The sequence below is a fragment of the Prionailurus bengalensis genome, chromosome D3 (genome assembly GCF_016509475.1).
Source record: "Prionailurus bengalensis isolate Pbe53 chromosome D3, Fcat_Pben_1.1_paternal_pri, whole genome shotgun sequence".
NCBI classification, from domain to species: domain Eukaryota; kingdom Metazoa; phylum Chordata; class Mammalia; order Carnivora; family Felidae; genus Prionailurus; species Prionailurus bengalensis.
Genome location: NC_057356.1, coordinates 46,728,256 through 46,750,980, shown reverse-complemented (window position 1 = coordinate 46,750,980; position 22,725 = coordinate 46,728,256). Strand labels below are relative to the sequence as shown.

Sequence of the window (22,725 nt, the reverse complement as noted above, 5' to 3'; positions counted from 1 at the left end):
TTCAAGGCTCTTGACATGATCCAGATCCTGCCTGTGTTGTCAAGTCAGGCTTGTCTTCTTGTTCCCTTCCCCTCACTAGCCTTACGGACTTCGTCCAGGCCTCAAACATAGTAGTGGCAGCAGGCTATTGGATGTGGCATGAAATAAGACCAAGAGAAAGTATGCAAACCTGTATTACACTTAAAGCTTATTTTTATTTATTTATTTTTGTTTTCTGTGTTTTTGAGAGAGAGTCTGAGAGTGAGTAGGGAGTGGCAGAGAGGGAGAGATACTTAAGCAGGCCCCACACCCAGTGTGGAGCCCAACCTGGGGCTGGATCTCACAACTGTGAGATCGTGAGCTAAGCCGAAGAGCCTGGAGCCTGCTTCAGATCCTGTGTCTCCCTCTCTCTCTTCCCCTCCCCTGCTCACAAGCTCGCACTCTCTCTGTCTCTCAAAAATAATATTAAAAGAAAAAATTTAAAAAAAAAACAAGCTTTTTTTAATAGGGGTCTCAACAGTAAAAGATTAAATCAAGCTAATATTTAAAAGATGTGAAAAGATTTTTAAAAATTCTTCTCTTAAAATATTTGTAAATTACTTTGACTAAATGTTTGATCTTTTTAAAAGTTGCTTGCTTACAACTTGTGTTACTTCCTTTAAAATAATAGGATAATTTTGTTTAGACATGAAATCCATGTGACTTCCTGTTTTCCCTTCGCTACTTTTCCCTTATGTCCCTTTAGGTTTTTGCCAATAAGCTGGATCAATGAAAATCGAGTACAGTGGGTGAGATAAACCTTGATGCAAGCATACAGTATAGCCTAATTTTTCCAGCCCCATGGGATCTCTTGATCATATAAAAATTGTTTTTTCAGTATTCTCAGTGACTAAAGGTTTCATAAAATTCCATAAAGCAAACAGATTTCTTTTTCACAATTTGAATTCTATTATGTAACGTGATCTGAAAGGAGCTACATCTTTGTGTGTGTGTGTGTGTGTGTGTGTGTGTGTGTGTGTGTGTGTAAGAAAAGAAATGTTTATATTGAGTGAGATTGCTGCTCTTACTGTCAGTGACCACCTCCTGGCATACGGCTAAACGTTCGTGCATACTGAAGCAAAAAAATGGAAGAAGAAACTAACAGATAGCTGATTCTGTAGAACATAGTCCATTCTGTGAGCAAATAAAGTACAGAAATACATAGAAAGAACCACTTTAAGGAAGAAGAGAGTGGTTCCTCTTTCATATTCCTACCCTTTCTGTTTCACTTTTACTTTATTGCTACCCTGTTCTCCTACCAGAGCTCTCAAATACCTCTCAAGTACTTCCCCGCCCAGTAGTCTTTCCTGACTCCCCCTGGCAGAATTAATCCTCTCTTCTTTTGTGCTCCCTTGTTGACACTCCTTTATAGCCCCTTTCATTGTACTGTGCTGGTCTCTGTATGATCATGGTTGCCCTGTCTACTTAAATCCCTGAGTTCCTTTCTAAATGTTGAGTACAAGTTTTGAACAAATGCCACTGATATTTCTGTCCTCCCTAAAAATATATTGGTATTCAATACAAGCACGAGAGGATCAGTAATGCCTGCTGCATGTTCCACTTTAGGTTCTGCGTAGCAGAGGAGGGATGGCAGACCATCCCCGGGAGTGAGCCTGGGTGAAGTGGTAGTAAGAGATACAATTTGGTCTTGAGGAATTTACACTCTGGTTGGAGCTATGAGACCTGCTCATGGCAGTGGGGGGTAGCGGGGGATGAAAAAGTTGCTAAGAAAGGGAGACAGTTCGGGGTGCCTGACTTTGTGAATCTGTAATATGCTAAGGAATTACTCTTGAAACATTTGTGGCTGCTATTCTTTAGAACTGGTCTGAGAAGTTTCACCGAAATTCCTGCCTTTTGGGTATTATAACTTCAAAATATATTGGTTTTCTTACTGTCTGTTCATTTTCCTTTTTTAGAAAACATGTTGAGATCAGTTGCTCAAGAAAGGCTTTCTTGCTAGGTTTTCCTCTTAATGCTATTTTGGTCGAAATGTGCATGAATAATGCATACGGTCCAATAGTGTAGACTGGCAAAACCAATAGACAGTTATGTCATGAAATTGAACCCAGTTTTAGCATTTCTCAGCAGTTGCAAGGGTGGGTGCTTATGTCTTTTTAAGTCAAAACTTTCAAAATGGAAACAATTTTGGTTTTGTTGGGAGGAGAGGAACACAGGAACAGTTAGGACCTATGTCAAATAAAGTTTAATCCAGTAAGTAGTACAGGTAATAGTGGAGAACAAGTGATCCCATCTGTATTGACATTTTATGTATAGAAGACACAGGATCTGAGCAAGGTGGTCAGCGTTATTGAGAAGGAGGTAGTTCTGTGTACACTGTTCTTTACGTTCCCAGGTCCGGTGTTCTTTCCTTCTACAGTTTACTTTATTTTTAAATGTTTATTTACTTATTTTTGAGAGAGACAAAGTGCGAGAGGTGGAGGGGCAGAGAGAGAGACACAGAATCTGAAGCAGGCTCCAAGCTCTGAGTTGTCAGCACAGAGCCCGATGTGGGGCTCTAACCCACAAACTGTAAGATCATGACCTGGGTCGAAGTCGGATGCTTAACCAACTGAGCCATCCGGGCGCCTCTCCTTCTACAGTTTATTTTCGAAATAACTATTCATTTCTTATCTGGCCCTTTTCTGTGTGTCCTTTAACTGTAGTCCGCACCTGCCTAGGATTTGGCCCTGTCAACCACCACTGTATTCCTAGCACTTACTGTCTCTTGTTCCCCCCTCCACTTTTTTTTTTTTTTTGAGAATGAGGTATACTGCCTTGTTCTTGTCCTTTTTCTTGTGATATAACTTTTGGTGTATGCCTTCCTTATAGCAACACTACATTTCCCTTAACTGCAGAAATCTTGTACTAACTTCTGTGTTTTGTCTACTGCCCCGTACAAAACATTAATTAGTTGACATGATAGACAGCAAAATGAGTGCCACAGAGCATGGCTGTTACTTAGCACCTTCCATATGTAACATGGTAAAACATTCTGGAGAAAATCTGATTAGTGGCAGGAGCTCTCGGTCTCATTTTCAGTTTGTAGCATTAAAAAATTATCCAGCATCTCACTTATCTTGTATATGTGTTGCAGGTAAACACTGCTGAATGCAATCTATCCTTAAGGTTTTGGGTTGACCTTCTGGGTTCATCTTCATTTTCTAAAATGTTTTTTATTAAATTTACTAAATTATTGGCTCCATTAAATACTGTAAACCACGTGCATTTAGTACTGTCCTCAGCATTGGGAGGATTTCATGAACCAGATGTGACTGTTGAGTGCCAGGTGCTTTGTTAGACACAGCAATACCAAGCTAGGTAAGACCCAGTCCCCCAGTCTGGGGGGTTTGCGGTCAGGCTAGGGGAAGAGATGAATACCTGGAAAGACAGTTTGAGTGTAGTGTAGAAGGGATCTGGCCCGCCAGTCCACCGCAGCTGCTCATTCTCATTGTGGAGATCGGAGCTTAGCGTTTGCCTTTCTCAGGAACCATGTTGGTGCCATTATCTATCTCCATTTTGTGTGACTCACAGGTTTGTTTGTTGTTGTTGCTGTTTATTTTTGTTTTGAGAGAGAGAGAGAGAGTATGTGTGTGAGCAGGGGTAGGGGAGGGAGAATCCTAAGCAGGACCTGGGGCTCAGACTCAGAAACCATGAGATCATGTACATGTCTGATGGCTGTCTCCCATCATTCGACCCACTCTCTCAAAAGCCTTGATTCCAGCATTGTTTTGACTACACCACATCATCTCCATCTTTACACCATCCCTCACTCCACATGTGCTTTCCATATGTGAGGCCTAGATTGTGTGGAGCATCATGTGATCAGTCCCCTGCCTTTCTCTCCCTGCGCTGTACCCAGCTGGCAGAACGCCAGACCATCCCTCTCCCCCTTCAACCCCAGTCCTCAAGGGACTAGGTGAGACTGGAGACACATCCAGGGCCACAGCAGTGGCTATGGCTTTAAGTTCACAGCCGCTGACTTGTGGTTGGTCCCTTTTGCTGCCCAGCGGTCCTACTCCATTTCTGTGGTCCGTTGCTTTCACGTGCTGCTTTCATGCGTATCTCACCTAAAACTTGTCATACCTCCTCCTCCATCCTGCGCCAGCTGGGGACATTGTTTATGTCACTGACACACTCCTCGTGTTTCCAGTATCAAAGCTGCCACACCCTTGGATGTGTACATAAGTGTACATGTTGTGCCTTCTCTGCTTTGCATTGTTGAGGCTGCAACCTCCCTGTTTGTGCCTGGGGCCCCACCCCCTCTGACCTACAGGAGGACATCTATGCGGTTCCTCCCCTCTCCCAGGTAATCGCTTGTTCCTTGTTCCCATCACCTGTCTTACCTTTAAAATGCTAAATCTTTTTTTTTTAATTTTTTTTTTCAACGTTTATTTATTTTTGGGACAGAGAGAGACTGAGCATGAACGGGGGAGGGGCAGAGAGAGAGGGAGACACAGAATCGGAAACAGGCTCCAGGCTCTGAGCCATCAGCCCAGAGCCCGACGCGGGGCTCAAACTCACGGACCGCGAGATCGTGACCTGGCTGAAGTCGGACGCTTAACCGACTGCGCCACCCAGGCGCCCCTAAAATGCTAAATCTTAAAGTACCTCTGATCCCACATTACTCTCCTTCCTTACCATGTTGTCTTGAACACCCTCTGTTTATAGGTTTATTCTCCCTGTTGCACTCAGTGCTCTTGATCAGGTCACCACTGGACTACACTCAGTTGCCTGGTTGAGTGGTTCTTTCTCAGTTCTCCTCTTTCTTGACCTCTCACTGGCACTGAAAGTTGTTGATTACACCCTCCTTCATAGAACATTTTCTTTACTTGGCTTGCAGAACATCACTCTCGTTTGATTTTATTTCAGTTTCCTGTGCCAGTCCTTTGGCATTCTTCTAGCTTATGATATTAGAGTGTCTCTGGGGGTAGGCAGGGAACCTCTTTTCTGTCCATACTTGTCTCTAGGTCCTTTGTACTCAAAGTGTGGTCTGAGGATTAGGATCAGTATCCCCTGGGAGCTTGTTGGAAATTCACAACCTAAGGTCTCAGCTCAGACCTAGTGAATAAGAATCTGTGGGGTTTTTTCCAAATCTGTAGGTGATGCATACAGACATTAAAGCTTGATCCCTGTTGCCTTACATGGCCTCATCTAGTCTCATGCCGCTAAATATTATCTGTATTCTGATAACTCCATTATTTTGTGTCTCCAGCCTCTGGCTTCCCCCCGGATTTCAGACTCATTGTCTAACTATCCACTTGACATATTCACTTAAATGTCTAACGATATCTCCTACATATATTACAATGTCCCGAAGAGAACTCTTGCTTTCTGTTCAAAGCCGGGTCCTTCTGCAGTCTTCTGTGTTTTGGTAGGTGGAAGATCTGTCTTCCCAGGTGCTTTGGCCAAGGCTGGGAACCTTCACACTATCTGTCAGACAGTCTCATTTTTGTGTGTCACATCCATATTCAGTCCCTCAACAAATCCCGTTACATGTACCTTCAAAACATATCAGACTCTGACCACTTGTCATATCTGCACTCTTAGCACTGAGACCCATGCCCCCACCACCTCTCACCTGGATTGTCACAGCAGTTTTCTCACTATTCTCCCTGCTTTCACCCTTCTCTCCAGCATTGTGCTAATCACAACGTTCACAGTGATCATTCTGAAACATGAATCCCTTCACATCAGTTCTCTGCACAAAACCCTCCAATGGCTTTGCTTCTTTGTTGGAATAAAAGCCAAAGTCCTACACGATCTGGCCCTCTGCCACCGTTCTGAAGTCTGCCTCTGTCCTCCTCACTTCAGTCACCCTGACCTCAGTGCTAGTTCTTGAACTTGCCAAGCATGTTCTCCCTTAGGCCTTTGCTTTTCATTATTTCCTCTGCCGGGAACTCTCTTCTCCCAGATATCTACAGTGCTTGCTCCCTCACTCAGAAAGACTTTCTTTTGCTCAGAAAGACTTTCACTATATCAATTTTTATTCCCTCCCCTTTTTGCCCTTTAAAAAAAAAAAAACAACAAACCACCTTTCACATAATATTCATTTGTTTGGTGATCTCCCACAACTAGAATGTAGCCTCCTCCATGAGGGCAGGATTTTTTTCGGTTCATTCATGTATTCCCAGCCCCTGGAACAGTGCTAGACAAAGAAAGAGGTGCTCAATAAATATTTGTTCAACGAGTTAATGAATGAGCACTACCCAGTGGTATGTCACGAAGGTTACAGAAATTCGGAGGAGAGGCTGCTGACCACTTGAGAAACTTGGACAAAGCACCACAATTGAGTAATGTTTGGAAGAGTCAGGAAAGGTTCTCCAGACAGATATGGCAGGGGTAGAAAATGCTTTGTGGGAGAGGACAACACATTCGGAGGTAAAGAAAAATAGTTTTCAAAAATGTCATGAACTGTGGTGTGGCTGAGGCAAGGGTGAATGTTGAGAGTGCTGGGGAGAGGTGACAAGATGAAGCCAAGAAAGTAATTTAGGACCAGCTGGTAATGAGTCTTGTGATAAGATTGTGCTGAAGAATTTGAATTTTAGCATATTGGTGATGGGGAGCCAACAGACATAATTATTAGAGTGACATCATATTACTGTTTTATCAAGATTCATGTATTTTTTAAGGTAAACATTTTAAGGTAAACAAGAATGGAATTCTTGTAATTCCATTATACTGAGACAGGACTTTGAAGAAAATAAGACCTGATCTCTACTCAGGAGTTCGTACTCTGGTAGAGTGTGCTGTAGGAGTAAAGATTGATTCAGGGTCCTCGTGTCCTAGACGAGAGATGACAAGAGTTTGAATGAAAGCAATCATTGAGAATGGAAAGTTGCAGTTCTCTTTTTGTGTTGCTTTAGTGAACGCATGTCCTTCTGACCATTGCTGAAGGGTCAGAGGCTTTCTCGAGGAAGCCTGGTTGACTTTCTTGACTTGATCAGATCTCCACTTTCATGCTCTGTGCACCATTTTCCCAGAGTTGAAATTCTGTATAATTATTGGTTTCTGTCAGCCCTGCCCATCAACTGGATAGTACATTCATTCCATGAGAAATTCTGCAACCCTGGCAACTGGCATAGATTCTGGCACCCATTAGGAGTTCGCATATTGGAGCAAATGAAATTTTGGGATACATTTTTAAGACAAAAATGACTGAGCTTGAACACTAGTTGATGTGGAGGATAATGATATATTTAGGGTTCCCATCTATTTTGGCACCATATTCGGCCCCCTTCTACATTCCTTGTCTTGGTTAACAGCATCAACATCTTCCCACTGGGAAAACTACACATGTGGAAGTCACCTTTACCCCTTCCCTCACACTTCCCCCAGTACACGCTGAGGGGGCCTTAGTTCACCTCCCCTTCCTTTGACCCCAGAGATGTGGAGGGTGCTTTTCTAACCAGTTTTACTGCTTCTGGTCTTTGTCTCTGCCAGCCATTTTTCACCTGGCATGTTGTCAGATGTGAGAGTCTGAAAAGCAGTCCCCGACGGATAGGTTTGCCTTCCAATCCTGGGAACCTGTAACTGTATGTATGTATGTATGTATGTATGTATGTATGTATGTATGTATGTATTTATGGGAAAAAAGACCTTGGCAGATGTGATTAAGGATTTCAAGATGAGATAAACACGGATTATGTGGGTGGGGCCCAAATGCCTTCACAAGTATCCTGTAACAGATAGATGGAGAGAGAGGAGACAGAGGCTGAGGTGATCCGAAGGCCAAGTGATGTGGCCACAGGCCGGGGAGTGCAGGCAGCCTCCAGACCTGGAAAACATTAGGAATGTATTCTCCTTTTAGTGCCCCCGGAGGGATGGTGGTCCTGCCAACACTGTGCCTTTGGTCCAGAGAAGGTGATTTTTGATTTCTGGCCTCCAAAATTATAAAGGACTAAATTTTTGTTGTTTTAAGCCACCATGTTTGTGGTAATTGTTACGGTGGCCATAGGACACTGATAGATCAGAGCTGTCTGTAAAGTCTAAAACTGACCTCATCACTCCCTGGGAAAACATCCCCATTACTACAGTTGAGTCCAAACTCTGATCTATTTCACTTTAAAGCTTCAGCTCTGCTGACCACATCTTTTTCCTTCAGCCACCCTTGTCTCTAGCTGAACTAGATATTCTGGGCACACGTTTGTTCTTTCAGGCTTTGGGTCTCTTTGTGGTTCCCCTCATACCCCTCATACTCTTTTTCTGCCTTAAACTAGTTTTCATCATTGCAGCTCAGATGTCATCTCTGCTTGGAAATGTACTCTGGGTCCCTTATGAATGACTTCTTCAACTGTCCCCACAAATGCTTTGTATAAACATTGTTTACTTACATGTCTTATGTTTACCTATGTCTACTTATGTATCTTATATATTGGACTTTGAATACTTGGAGAGCACCAGCCTTGTCTCTTTAATCTTCCTACACTGTTTCAGCAACTAGCTCTTTACCTGGTGTGTGGTAGTTACTTGGTAAATGTTGATTTATTAAGTTGAAGTCACAAGAAAAGTGGTTTTTTTAAATAACTGTGGATTATTCTGTAACTGGTCTTAGTTCTGCAGAGTGAACGTATATGTGGCCTTCCTGAAAAAAATTTTAAGGATGTCAGCAATCTAGGAAGCTGTGGATTTAATCGTCCAGAATAGATACACATAAGATTCCCAGTAGTCCACACAGTGTGGAATTCTTCATCTTCAATTACATGTGCAGATTTTGCAAGTTGTGGAAAACAGGAGTAGATTTAGTTGCTTGGGGACAAGCCAGTACTTTTAAGAAACTCTGTCTTAAGCAACACTATACCATTTGGCTGATTTTGACCTTGGACATCATTCAGTGAAGATATGTCTGTCTAGAATGTCTCTCACTCTTGATGCTTGCTCCCAGGGTTCTGTTTCAAGCTTTTGTCACTTCCTTAGTAAGTTATTATAGTAGCCTCTTGGCAGCCTCTCTGGACTCATTCTGACTTTCAGCTTACAATTTATTTTCAATGTGGTAGGTTTTTATTTATTTTGTTTGTGTTCTTTATATTTACTGGGTAATTTTTAAGTTTACACAACAGTACCTTAAGGCAAAATTAAAATTTGGCACTGATATTTTGAGCTTGGGTTACCTTGGGTTACTTTGGACATTTTTAGAATATGCCTAGTATGCGGGAAACCAACAATAAAAGTATTAAATTGAGTGTGTGTATCTCCTCATCATTTCCTGTTACCGTAAGTAACAGGGGAAAGGTTACTTGGACCTTCTCCACAGTTCTTCCACATTTTGCTCCTTTGTACTATTTGTTCACAAGCTCGTTTTCAAAGGTCATATAAAAATAAGTTGATCAGGATAGCGTTAAGAATTGTTGGCATGTTTACATTGTTAACTTTATGACCTCTTCTTTTAACCTTTTAATAGGGGTAAAATTCAAAAAGTAGGGTGGAATTAACGAGCCTCTTAATTCTGAATTTTTGAAGACTACTTTATTAAGGTATGATTGGCATACAAAGAACTGTACATATTTAAAGTATGAAACTTGATAGAAATGTTGTAAAGTCACGTTAACCCAGTCACAGCCATTGGCTGCCATGCTATTTGGATGAGAGAGAGAGAGATTAGGATTGTGAAGTGAAAGGAGATTGTGTCCTAATGTGAACAGAGCTTTAAAGATCTAGGCCTGTGGAGATCACATTAAAACATGCTATTAATATGCTGTTTTCATTGAGAAAATAATCAGGCAGAGTTTCTACTTTAAATGCTTATCTGTAGGCTAAAGAATTTATCTTGTAAAATAGTCTTTTTTTCAAAGTGTTATTCTCATAATTTCTCAATAAAATGTAATTCTCAAGTAAGCCACCAGAGTCCTTTTGTAACTAGGTGGGAATAAACAAAGGCACAAATATTCCTTTTCTCATTATTCGATGATACGGATTTTCCTAGTTACCCATCAGAAGTTCAGTAAATAACATAAGGCTATTTCATAAATTCCCTTACCCTGATTTTCAGAGGTTGATGAAGTATCCTGAAAATTTAGGGTGGCTTTACTTACAATACAGAAACACTTGTGTTTGTAGGGGGAAAACACAGTGGGAAATTAAAAAGATGGTGAAAGGCTAACTTTGTCTAGAATCTAGTTTGTGTATGTTGTTAAAATAAATGTCTTTTGCTTCATTTGGAAATATGTCTGTAGAAAAATCAACTAGTTTAGCTTCTGCGTTGTTTTGTTTTCCAGTGGCATTGAAGTGAGAGAGCAGGACCAGAATATAGTTCATACATCCAGCATGATAGATCTTTGGCTTAACAGGTTTTGTGTGCTTATTTGTTTGGGCTTTGTTTTATTTTTGTTGTGGTAAAGTATGTGTAATATAAAATTTGCCATTTTTACCATTTTTCAGTACACAGTTCGGCGGCCTTGAGCACGTGGAGCACAGTCACACTGTTGCACAGCCATTACCCACCCTCCCCCGCCCGAATTCATCCTTCCAAACCGAAACTGAAACTCCCAACTCTACCCATGAAAGACTAACTCCCTATCTCCCTCCTTGTGTGTGTGTGTGTTGTTGTTTTTTTTAAATGTTTATTTATTTCTGAGACAAAGAGACAGAGCATGAGAGGGGGAGGGGCAGAGAGAGAGGGAGACACAGAATCTGAAACAGGGTTCCGGCTCTGAGCTGTCAGCACAGAGCCTGATGTGGGGCTCAAACTCACAAACCGTGAGATCATGACCTGAGCCAAAGTCGGTTGCTCAACCGACTGAGCCACCCAGGCGCCCCTGTGTATTTTTTTTTTTTAAAGCATGAGGATCATTGCCTTATGCTATTATAAGATATCTCAGTAACCACCACAGTGCAAGCATTAAGCACTGTCTCCAAGTGCTTTATGCTTTCCATTAAGACATTACTATGTTGCCCATTAACATTGGATGACAGATAAGGTCTGGTTTATTTGATATTTATATGTATGGGCAAAATTGAAAACCTGAAGTTTTAAGATTGAGATTTAAGATCTCAGAAGTGCTAAGATCTACCACTGATATATTACTACTGGGAGATTTGAAAATTACTTCTATGGGCAGGCTTTACCTTGATCGGTAAACCTCCACAGTGGCTTTGGTGTTTTTAGGTATTTAGCTAACCATGTTTGAATTTTTGTTTTTTTTAATGTTTGTTTATTTTTTGAGAGAGAGAGCAAGCTGGAGAGGGGCAGAGAGAGGGAGAGAGAAATCCCAAGCAGGCTCTGCACTGTCAGCTCAGAGTCCTATGTGGGGCTCAAACTCATGAATTGTGAGATCACGACCTGAGCTGAAACCAAGAGTAGGATACCTAACCGATTGAGCCACCCAAGTGCCCCAACATGTTTGAATTTAAATATATCTATAACTATGGGTCTACATATGAAATGATGCTATCCTAGAGACAGATTGGTGTGACTAATGCTATGAATGCAGTCTATTAAGACTAACTCCCTATTTAGAGGCAACTGGGTGGCTCAGTCATTTGCGTGTCTGACTCTTGGTTTTGGCTCAGGTCATGATCTCATGGTTCCTGGAAGTGAGCCCCCTCCTCAGGCTCCTGGGCCGTCAGCACAGAGCCTGCTTGGGATTCTCTCTCCCTCTCTCTGCCCTTCCCCCGCTCACATGCATACACATGCTCTCTCTCTCTCTCTCAAAAAAAAGTAAATAAACTTAAAAAAAAAAAAAAAGACTCCCTTTTGCCAATTAGGTAATCATTTCATACTATGTATATTAGACATGTCTCTGTTCATAGTATTCGAAGTAATGAGCTTTTGTTCTTAATTAAGCAGCTAGTTAGTTTTTACCACAGGGGCACTGTAAATCATGTTGTTGATCATGTTTCCTTCTCTCCCTTTGAAGCTAAAATGCTCAGAGAGAAGTTTGTGATCAACCCCTGGCCAGGTGTACAGACCCTCATGGCATGCATGGGGACGCTGCCTCATTTCCTTCTTCATTTTACATCCTCCTTGCCCTCCTGCCTCCCTTGCTTTTTCTTTATCTTAAATTGGTCAGCTGCCCTGGGGACTCGAGATTCACCTTCTTCTCAGTGCCTGTGGTCACTCCCTACTGCCACACCTTCCTGGTGCCTTGCACTCCCATCCTACTGAATGCCTCATTCCTATCTGTATTGGGTCCTGCTCTTCCCTCTCCTTGGTAAAGTCCTCTCTTATAACTCTCCCCCCACCCCCACCCTTACTTTTGTCAACTTTGAGCTCCATCAGCAGTCACAGTCCTTTCTAGACACCCTGTCCTTTTGGCCTGCTGTTCCCATTCAGACTTCTGTTATGGTACCTAGAAAACTTTACCAAATTCAGATGTTCACAAAATAGTCCACCTCTACTAGACCCTGGGCAGGGACCAGATCATACTGTTCTTTGACTCCACGCTGCCTGCACTTGGTAAGGGGAGAGGGGGAATGAATTAACCAGTGTCATATACCATGAATGAGCCAGTAATTCTGTAAGAATTGAAAAATGACCATTGGACTAAACAGTATTGAGGTAATTGGTGACCTTTGTCAGAGCCCTCCAGGGGAAAGGTGGGGATAGCCTGGTTGTATTAGGGAGGGAGGCTGGGAAGAAGGGCTGGGGGAGGGGAGAGGTAGAAGAACCAGGAGAAAGGAGTAGAAAGGCAGGCTGGGAGGGGGCAAAGAGGGCATGAGGTTGTACCTCTTGCCACAGAGGACAAGGGTCTGTACTCTCTGTCATTTGGTGGTATATCCCTGGGAGGTAACCCCGGTGGCCCCGTAGTATGGATGAAGGGAGTAGGTCTTCAGCTTATATTCACCAAGTTGAAGTCTTGTTTTAGAAAAAGTTTCTTTGCCTCAGAGGAGCTCTTAACTGCGTTACCTCTTTGGTGTTTACTGCACATGTGTGCTTTTTGTTAGGAATTTTCTTTTTAGGTGGACAAGTCCCTGTCTTATGATTTGTAGCCCTTAAACAGCAAATACATTGTGCTGTTCATAGTGCCATTTAATAAATGCCTGAGGTTTTTTTGCTTCAGTGCTTTTTGGTTTTCATGACATCTAAATTATAAAGTACTAATGCATCTTAAATAATACTAACCAATTCAGATAAAACTATTTTGTCTGACTCTTCAGAATCTTAATTTTTTTCATATGAAACAAATTTGAAAATGTAGGTGTGAAAAAACCACTCCTGTTTCACCACCTGACACCACTGTCATCATCTCTGATTCAGGATTTGTTCAGACAGCTTCCTCTCACCAACACTCTTACCTCTACCTGAGTGCCGTTTTCTTTTTTTAAAGATTTACCTGAGGCACCACCTCTCCTACGTCGTCTTTCCTGATACCCATCAACCTAGCCGAGAAAATTGATTCCCTTACCTCACTGTGCCCTAGACAGACTTCTGTTATTTTACTGCTCTGGTCTGTATGTACATCTGAACCAGACTGGCCTCTCCTTAGGAAGGAGTAAAGTTATTTTTTTGCTCTCTATTTTAGAGTTGCAGAACGATACCTTGATTATTTTTGTCTTTTGTATTTTGTTAAAAGCATTTTTCTGTTTTATTAAGTTGTATGTGTAAATGTGATTTTAACAACTAATTTCATCTGATGGCGGCTGTCCTTTCTTTGTTACTGGCTATTCAGGTTGTCTTTAATTTTTTTGAATACAAGGTTGTGTGACTGCCTGACAAAATTGACAGTGAAAAATATGTCTCTTTGAATTTATTATTAAAATATCTGTTTCTTTGTTATAACGTCTATGACTTGAACAAAGTATATTTTCAGAAATTCCAGTAAAATTGTATTTACAGAAAATAAAAATTGCTGACATTGAAAGACATTCTCCAAGTAACTTAACACCATTCAGAGGGGCCAGGGTTCAGAGTTCAAGATGTGTTGTCCAACCTGCAATTGTACTTGTCCAACATTTGTTACTATGGTGTTTCCTGGCTTGTAATGGTTCCAACTTACGATTTTCCAGCTTTATGATGGTGTGAAAGTGATATGCATTCAGTAGAAACCATACTTCAGGGTTTGAATTTGGATCATTTCTGGGACTAGTGCTGGGCAGTGGCAGTGAGCCTTGGCTCCCGGTAGGCCAGTAAGACAAGCATTCTGCATCCAGACAACCATTTTGTTTTTCAGTATAACATTCAATAGATTATATGAGATGTTCAACACTTTATTATAAAATAGGCTTTGTGTCAGATGATTTTGCCCAAATAATGTAAGTGACCGAGCATATTTAAGGTAGGCTAGGCTAAGCTGTGATGTTGAGGAGGTTAGGTGTATTACATGCATTTTTAACTTAATATTTTATTTATTATTTGTTTATTTTAGGGAGCACCAGGTGGGAGAGGGGCAGAGGGGGAGAGAGAGAAAGAGAGGATCTTAAGCAGGCTCCATGCTCAGTGAAGCCCAATGCAGGGCTCGATCACAGGATCCTGCGATCATGACCTGAGCTGAAATCAAGAGTCAGACACTCAACCAACTGAGCCACCCAGGTGCCCCATAAATTAATTAATTATTTTAACATTTATTTATTTATTTTGAGAGAGAGACAGTATGTGCACAAGCAGTGCGGGTTGGAGAGACGGGGGAGATAGAGAATCTGAAGTAGTCTCCAGGCTCAGAGCTGTCAGCACAGAACCCGACCTGGGGCTCGAACTCCCTTCAATTGTGAGATCATGACCTGACCCAAAGTTGGACCCCTAACTGACTGAACCACCCAGGTGCCCTGACCTAATATTTTGAACTTGATGAGTTTATTGGGACGTAACCCCATTGTAAGTCAAAGAAGATCTATAATCAACCGAATGTGATAAAAATAAGGTTCCTTGATGTTGGCTAAGTTATAGAATGCAGCAGAGGGAAAAGAAAGTGCTAAAAAATTTGATTTCCTGAACAGTTTAGCTGTAACACAAACTAAGCAGATGGTCAGTAAATTTAAGGAAGTTTAAGGAAGTTTGCTTGAATGTGTGTAAGAGTTCTGCCCTAGAGCTGAGGACAGTTGAGTGTATGTATAGTCATCTGCTTAGGAAGGGAATTTAGAAAGTTACCTTGAATTTGTATTTCAGTAGAAACACAGGCACAATTTAAAGTTTTTTGTAGATTGCTACTTTCAGCTGAAGTATATAGAGCAATAAATGAGTCGGAGGACTTAAGTTCAAATGCTGGTTCACCTAACTCAAAAGCCATGAGACCATCAGCACACGTGTTAATAACCCCATAGTCCTGCTTTACTGTCACCAAGGCACCCTGGAAATGCTAAAAGGAGATGAATAATGTGATCATGCCTGAAAACTATAATGTGTTGTATAAAAATAAGTTGTCTTCGTATTCTCAAACAGGCAGATGGCTCTACCCTGAATACATAGCCAATTAGGAACATGGTATTTCTATCCTAAAAATGCCTGCCTGATAATTGGATTGTATATGGACACTTTGAGCTTTAGCTCTTGAGGATTAAAATAATATCATACCAAAAGAAGTATTTTTTGAGGTATTTTAAGATTACCTTTTCTTCTGTGTCTACAGTATCAAAGGTAATTTAAACTTTCCCTGAGTACACCACTATAACTTTTTCCTTATACGTGAATTCTAAAAACTGAATTTTTTTTGCTTTGATGCTTTGAGAGGGAAGATAGAAATTTTGGGGGAGGGGGCCTTCCTGAATATGATTTCTTAAAGAATTGGATAGTCTTTGGAAATCTCTTGTAATGTCTAAAATCTGTTTAATTGTAAGTTTATAGTAGCCTGTATCTGTTTCATAAATCCACTTTAGCCTTATTGGGTGCAGGTTCCCTGAAATCCCTGAGGAGGTGGTTAATGGATGGATTGTTAAAGGACAAAGTAGGCTGCTTAAGTTTCAAAGCCTAATGCATTGAGGGAGATATCCATTGTTACTGCCACCTCGCACCCAAGTTCAGTTCATTGACTGCGAACCTGCTCTGCCACAGAGTCCGAGTCCGAGCGGTCCTTGAGCAGACTGGAGGCAGTGACGGCACGCTCCTCTGAAGAGGAAGGAGAGCACCTGGGCAGTAGAAAACCCAGAATGTCAGAGGGAAACGATTGTGGTGGTGGAGATGCTCTCTCCAATGGCATCAAAAAACACAGGTAGGACAGTCTTTAACAGTCACTATTGCTGGCTTTTTCTTATAAAATACTTATGGGTTCATAAAGAAAAGCATACCTTCTCTTTGTTTTTTCCCTGTCTGTGTTGGACACTTATATTGCCGTTATCACCTCAGAGAAAGGATTTAGCTTAAGTACTTTTGCTCATTTGAGAGAAGAACATCATCTGTAATTGTAGGAACAAAGCATAAAACGTGGTTTTGGCAACCATGGTTTCGGGGAACATAAATCCTTTAGTTGAAAATTCAGATAGGCTCTTCAGAATTGTCTATTGCAATTGATGCTGGGCTCCTTTTTCCTCATACATCTTTGATGACTCTGCCTCCCCGTGCTATTTTAGTTTCTCGCCATTTGATCTTCTTGTTGGTTTTAGTGAGAGTGGATGGTAATATTGCCTGCCTGTTGATACAATTCAGTTACATTTAAACAAAGCCTTTTATTAAGACCCAGGGTTTGTTGAACATATCCATTTTACACTGCCTAATAACATTAGTATCTTTTTATTCCCTTGATGATCTCTTCCTAGAGATTGCCCCAAAGTAATGAGAGGCAGCAGGCACTGGAGCTCTCAGGTTTCGGCACAAGTGGGCAGACACAGTGGCACATGTGCCTGCCGGTATTCATAAAATATTTTATCAAATTATGGGTTAAGGCTGTATCCTGGTGTCATTGTGAAATGCACACGGGGGTGGGGGGGTAAGAAGTTATTAACGGTTAATTTCTACAAGATAGTTTCGTTTGTTTAATATGTGCAAGTTGTGTAACTCTGACTCCATTTCTGCGCCATGATTCTGGTCCTGATTGGTCTCAATTATTCTACTGGGCGGGGGGGGAATGTACATATCCCTTCTGATTTATGTGTATTTGCCCCTGGCTAACAAAAATAGTTTATACTCCTTTTGAAAACGTCCAGTGAATTTTAGGTAATAAACTAATTGAAACCAGGATTTTCTTTTGTTTGGTTAGGGAGTATCCTCTAAACATACTCACTGATGCAATTTACTATTGAAAATTATGTGGCCAGCAGTGCTTTCCTGATTGCCTTCAGTAGTTGCTGTCAACTCCTTTGGGAGTCCGGGGCTAAAAAAGTTCTGTATAGGACACGAAATACCTAACAGGACACTTGGCAGGCTTACCAGACATACATTATGACAGTCTGGTGAGAACACAGGTGAACTCTTACGAATAGCTGATACAGTTGTTCAAATATCCATCAGAATAAAATAGAAGGTTGCAGATAAATTCCAGGGTCACTTTGTGCTTAAATACTCTCATATCCTAGGGCTGGAGGCATTTCTCTGCTGCCTTTCAGAGTGCCAGTAGCCCTTTAGTATGTGTGCTGTAATCATAACAGTAGTTATTTTGCACTTGACAGAAATTTATTATACTGTATTTATATATTCTGTGTTATATCTTAGTCAAACCCAGAATGGTAAAGTGAGAAAGTTAAGGTGAAATTGTTCAAAAATGAAATCAGGGCAGGTCACTAAGAAAAACTTCAAAGGAATGCAGCTAGGTAGTGACCTCACTGGAAAAGTTAAACTGATAAATGAGCTGCAACTTACTAAGCCTGTAAGTGTAATAAAATATTCTTTAGTATTTAGGAGAAAAGAGGACAGTTTAGGAAATTGTCAGCAATCAGGTATGTAGGGAAAACATAACAGTTTCTGTTTTAAAAAGTAATTGTTAGGAGTTTTTTGTTTTGTTTTTTAGCCTTTTGTCTTGAAGTTCCTCTCTAATCAAATAAAGAGAACCTATGCCACCAATAACTTAAAACTTTCATTTCAGATTAAGAAAGTAAATGTAGTATTCAGTGTTACCAAGTCCCTCTTGCCTGTGCCTTCAATTGCATTGTAAGTAATCTGTGTTTATAATGGGCAATTATTGTGGTAATAGGAAGAATAATTTGAATTAGTAGTAATTTTGGTGATGTTTTTAGAAAAGCAGAAGTAGGTGCTGTTGGAGGATCAGCCCAAAGTGACCCTGGAATTTATCTGCAGTCTTCTATTTTATTTTTAAAAGTCACGGGAAATTAGTATTTGACCTTGTCATATATATTTCCTCTTCCCTCCATACCACCATTTACCTTCTAGGATATACACACTTAAATTTAGGAAGGAGGACATGGGAAGAATATAGATTGTAAAAATTTTTAAGGTGAGAAATTAATATTTTTAAATGGCAAAAGATAAGCCTTACAGTAATTCACATGGAAAGTATTAAATCATGGCCTAACTGATTTGCTGATAAACTAGAACAGGGGTTTTCAACTATTTAGCCATGGAACCACTTGTATAACAGATATTTAGTGTGGAAACTTAAAATCTCAACCACCTTCAGAGATTGTTGGGTCTCCCCTCAGAGGGGTCCTCTCCGCTCTTCTCCCCCGTCTCTAGCTTCAGTGGGAGACACCACATCTACTTCATGTCCTTATCCAACAAAAATATTTAAGCTCTATTTTCTGTAGTACGTGTTATAAACCATTACAAACTGTTTCTGTTCCTGTTTATTACATACATAGGGGCCTTGGAGGGTGTTTGCTACGTGGGAAGCACTCAGTGCAAATGACCTGCTTTAACTCTGTTCATTCCATTTTTCCTCAAAAACTGTGATTTACTTTGCCCTCAACCTCTACCCACTCGTTTTCCTTTTCCACCCAGTCATCGTAGGGTGACATTGTGGGGCACAGTTTGAAAATTTCCAGGTATAGGGCATATGTCATATTAATTAACTATAAAATAAGGTGTGCTAAACTAATTTCTATGATAATAAAAGTGTAGATACTGTGGATGTTTAATCTGTCCCATGTGATAATTGCCAACAAAATATTTAAAAAAAAATTTTTAATGTTTATTTATTTTTGAGAAAGAGTGTGAGCAGGGGGGAAGGGCAAAGGGAGAGGGAGACACAGAATCCAAAGCAGGCTCCAGGCTCCAGTGCTGTGCATGCTGTTGGGCTTTCAGGTTAGTTCTAGAGAAATGTCAACAAAATTAGGGTTTTACTTATGACCTAGAACCATAAATATTGCAGAGTTAGTGAGTATACAAAACAAATGCTCCATTTCAATGGCATTTTATTTTTTTCTCCGGAAAATATACTGAGTTGCTTTGTGGACAATTAGGCTACACCATGCTGTAGTTCGATTTATATTGATAGGGCTTCTTGACATCTTGGCTGTGTTTCACAGGAGCAGCTCTCTCGGACCTAATTTATGAAATTTATTCAGAGCTCTGATCTTTTAACTTGTTAGTGGTTTGCACCAAGTTGTTATATTTGATAAAGATGCTGATATTTATTTCATTACATCACTGGATATGGTATAAAAGATACTTAATGTAGAACAGATTAGTTAGAATGTGAAACATAGGATCCATGTTACAATTCTGTAAATTCTATTTGTAAATGTTATTTACTTCATTAATAGCATTAAATGATAAAAGGAGAAAAACATACGATCATTCTAATAAAGAAAAAAACGTTCAATAAAATCAGTCATTCCTGATTAATAAATATCTTAGCAAATCACAAATATAAGAGAGAACTTCTTTAATCTTGTTAAAATTCACAAGAAACAAATTACTTAATGAGATAGTAAAGACAGTACTTAGAATATCAGGAATAATATAGGGATGCCTGCTGTCATCTTTGCTATTCAGCATTATTTGGAGGCCATACTCAGAGATAATACCATAGCCATGAAATTTAGAAATAAAACCAGGGTGCCTAGGTGGCTCAGTTGGTTAAGCGAGATCAGGTCATGATCTCGTGGTTCATGAGTTCAAGCCCCACGTCGGGCTCTGTGCTGACAGCTTAGAGCCTGGAGCCTGCTTTAGATTCTGTGTCTCCCTCTCTCTCTACCCCTCCCTTGCTCACACTCTCAAAAATAGAATAAAAACTAAAAAAAAATTTTAAAAAACCATAAGTATCTACCGGCAAATTGTTCAAGTTGGTAAAGAAGTTTGGCAGGGTTGCTTTTATACACAATCAACTGTTTACATTTCTGTGCACCATCAACACACTAGCTTAACTGGGGAAGGGGGCATACTGAGAGTACCTATTATAAAGTTACATACCTAGGAATAAATCTTAGCAAAAAATGTAATATTAAACTTACTGAAAGACCTAAAACTTATTGAGATGGCAAATACATTGTCAGAGAGACATTTTTGCCAAATTGATCTGCAAGATTCAGTGTAGTTTTAATTAAAATCTCAATGCCCTTTTCCTTGGAAGTTGAAACACGAATTCTGAAATATGTATTTAAGCCCATAGGGCTTTGAAGAGACAAGATACTGCTCAAGAACCAGGTTGAGGGAAAGGAAAGCATTTTCTTTATCAAATGTGAAGACTGATTATAAGTCTTTAGTGCAGAAGTTTCATGGAGGCAGACCTGGAGAATGGAACTAGAAGGTCGCAAGACCTGGGGCGCCTGGGTGGCTCAGTCGGTTGAGTGTCCGACTTTGGCTCAGGTCATGATCTTGCAGTCTGTGAGTTCGAGCCCCGTGTCAGGCTTTGTGCTGACAGCTCAGAGCCTGGAGCCTGCTTCGGATTCTGTGTCTCCCTCTCTCTCTCTCTCTCTCTCTCTGCCCCTCTCCTGCTCATGCTCTGTCTCTCTCTGTCAAAAATAAACAAACATTAAAAAAAAAAAATTTAGAAGGTCCCAAGACCCACAGATCTAGGAAACCTGGTATATACAGCAGAGCTAGCCTAGCAGATCAGTGAGGGGAAGAATGGGTTGTTAGGTAAATGGTACTGAGTTAGTCATTTAATGTGGGTCCTCCAAAACAAAAAGGAAATGGATCCTTATTTCATATACACAAGTATAAATTCTAGATGAACCAAACACTTGTGAAAGAGAAAAACTTAAAGACTTTTAGAAGGAAATATAAAGTATCTAACAGTTTTAAAATAGGGAAGAATTTCTTACAACAGAAATGTGATAGGGACTAAGTTTATATCTGATTCTAGTTAATGTACTTGTATTTATACTGATGTATTTACTTGAATAAAGCCTTCTATTCTCCAGTAAATGTGGCTAAGAGTCTCAAAGGTTTATTTTGCTGAAATGGCAGATTAGGACTCCTGATGATGGCCTAGTTTACCCTTTATTTATCCTTCGTGACTTCTTTAGAATTGAATTATTACTAGCCAAATAACAGCAGTCTTCTGTTCGTGAAGAAGTCATACAAAGAATATGTTGTCAAGTTGAAGAAATTAAGGATACAGGGTAAGACAATAACTTTCAAGAAGTAAGATTATAGTGAGAAAATGTTAGTCATGAAAATTATTCGACTTTGAATACATCTAATCACTAGAACAAAACCACCTTGGTTTTGAAATCTCACTGCAGATATGGGACAAATGATCTGGTTTCAGACTTGATCAGGTCCGGGCAGAGTTGCTAACCAGTTCCCCCTCCCAGATGTCCTCTGTTGCCCTGGGCAGAAAAAAAAATACTCTTGTCTGTCAGAAAATGTTTGGGGTAATTCCCTGTTGTCATGTCGTGACCAGGGTCACGTTAGCAGGAGTCCAGATACATGTCTGAATTTTAAAGACCCAAGAGTCCTGGGAGAAGAACAAGAGCCTGGCCGGAATTCCCAAGATTTGTGGTAGGGCCGGAGGGACCAGTGGTTTTAAGGACACCGTGAATCTCAGCCTTCTCTTTGCCCCAGAATACTTATTTGCTCTGGAAAGTAGAGGGCTTTAATGTTGTTTTTTGGTTTTTTTTAAGAAAAATTTAAAAATAGTATTACTAAAACGCACAGCTCTACTGTGGGGCCTACCTTTTTAACCAGTTGGACACATGGCTGTCTCAGAAACCTGAGAGAGAAGAGTGCTAGAGATGGAGAACAGTGAGAAGCTCCAGGAGAAGCAGCAGAGAAAGAGGATGCTTGACACTCCAGGAGATGCAGAGGTTGGGGCCAGGGTGCCGCAGAGTGCAAAGGAGGTAGACAGCTGGCGGTCCTGAAACCCCCCATCGGGGGGCAGTGGAGATCGGACACCTGGGACAGATTGGCAGGTTGGATGCCAGCAGGCCACTCTGATTACATGTGACACCCACCTCTCCCACAAAAAACATGATTGGAGATTTCTGGACCAGTAGGAGCTTGGCAGGTGAGGGCTGAGCACCCAACAAAAAGTGTTCAAATGCAAAAAGCTCATCTAGGACTAACAAGCTGTTGGGCCACAGTAGTATATTAGAAAGGAAAAGGCGCAGACAGGAGTCTAGACTCGTGATAATTACCTTCACAAAACCAGGTTGACTTGCCAAAGTTATTCCCAGAACTTACTCTAGAAAACCTGAGACCTCTTTTCACAGAATTCACCTCTTCCCACCCTGGTTTAAAAAGCAGATAGAGGAGTTGCTCTTTTTTTTCTTTTTTTTAAATATAATTTATTGTCAAGTTGGCTAACATACAGAGTATATAGTGTGCTCTTGGTTTCAGGAGTAGATTCCCATGATTCATCACTTATACCCAAGACCCAGTGCTCATCCCAATAAGCACCCTCCTCAGTGCCCATCACCCATTTCTCCCTCCCCTGCCCCCAGCACCCTCCATCAACCCTCAGTTTGTTCTCTGTATTTAAGGGTCTCTTATGGTTTGACTCCCTC

At 40.8% G+C, this 22,725-nt stretch overlaps 1 protein-coding gene across 6 annotated transcripts in view; it reads left to right on the top strand.

The window, feature by feature from the left end:
• Window positions 1-22,725, top strand: part of OSBPL1A (oxysterol binding protein like 1A) — a 245,412-nt gene that overhangs the window by 146,790 nt on the left and 75,897 nt on the right. For 5 of the 6 annotated variants that reach the window (XM_043558465.1, XM_043558466.1, XM_043558469.1 and 2 more), the window contains one exon: window positions 15,938-16,094. The exons of the other annotated variant lie outside the window; for it this stretch is intronic. In XM_043558465.1, the coding sequence (XP_043414400.1) occupies window positions 15,938-16,094 (157 nt within the window). The remainder of the gene's footprint in view (window positions 1-15,937; window positions 16,095-22,725) is intronic. 6 annotated transcript variants of the gene reach the window in all.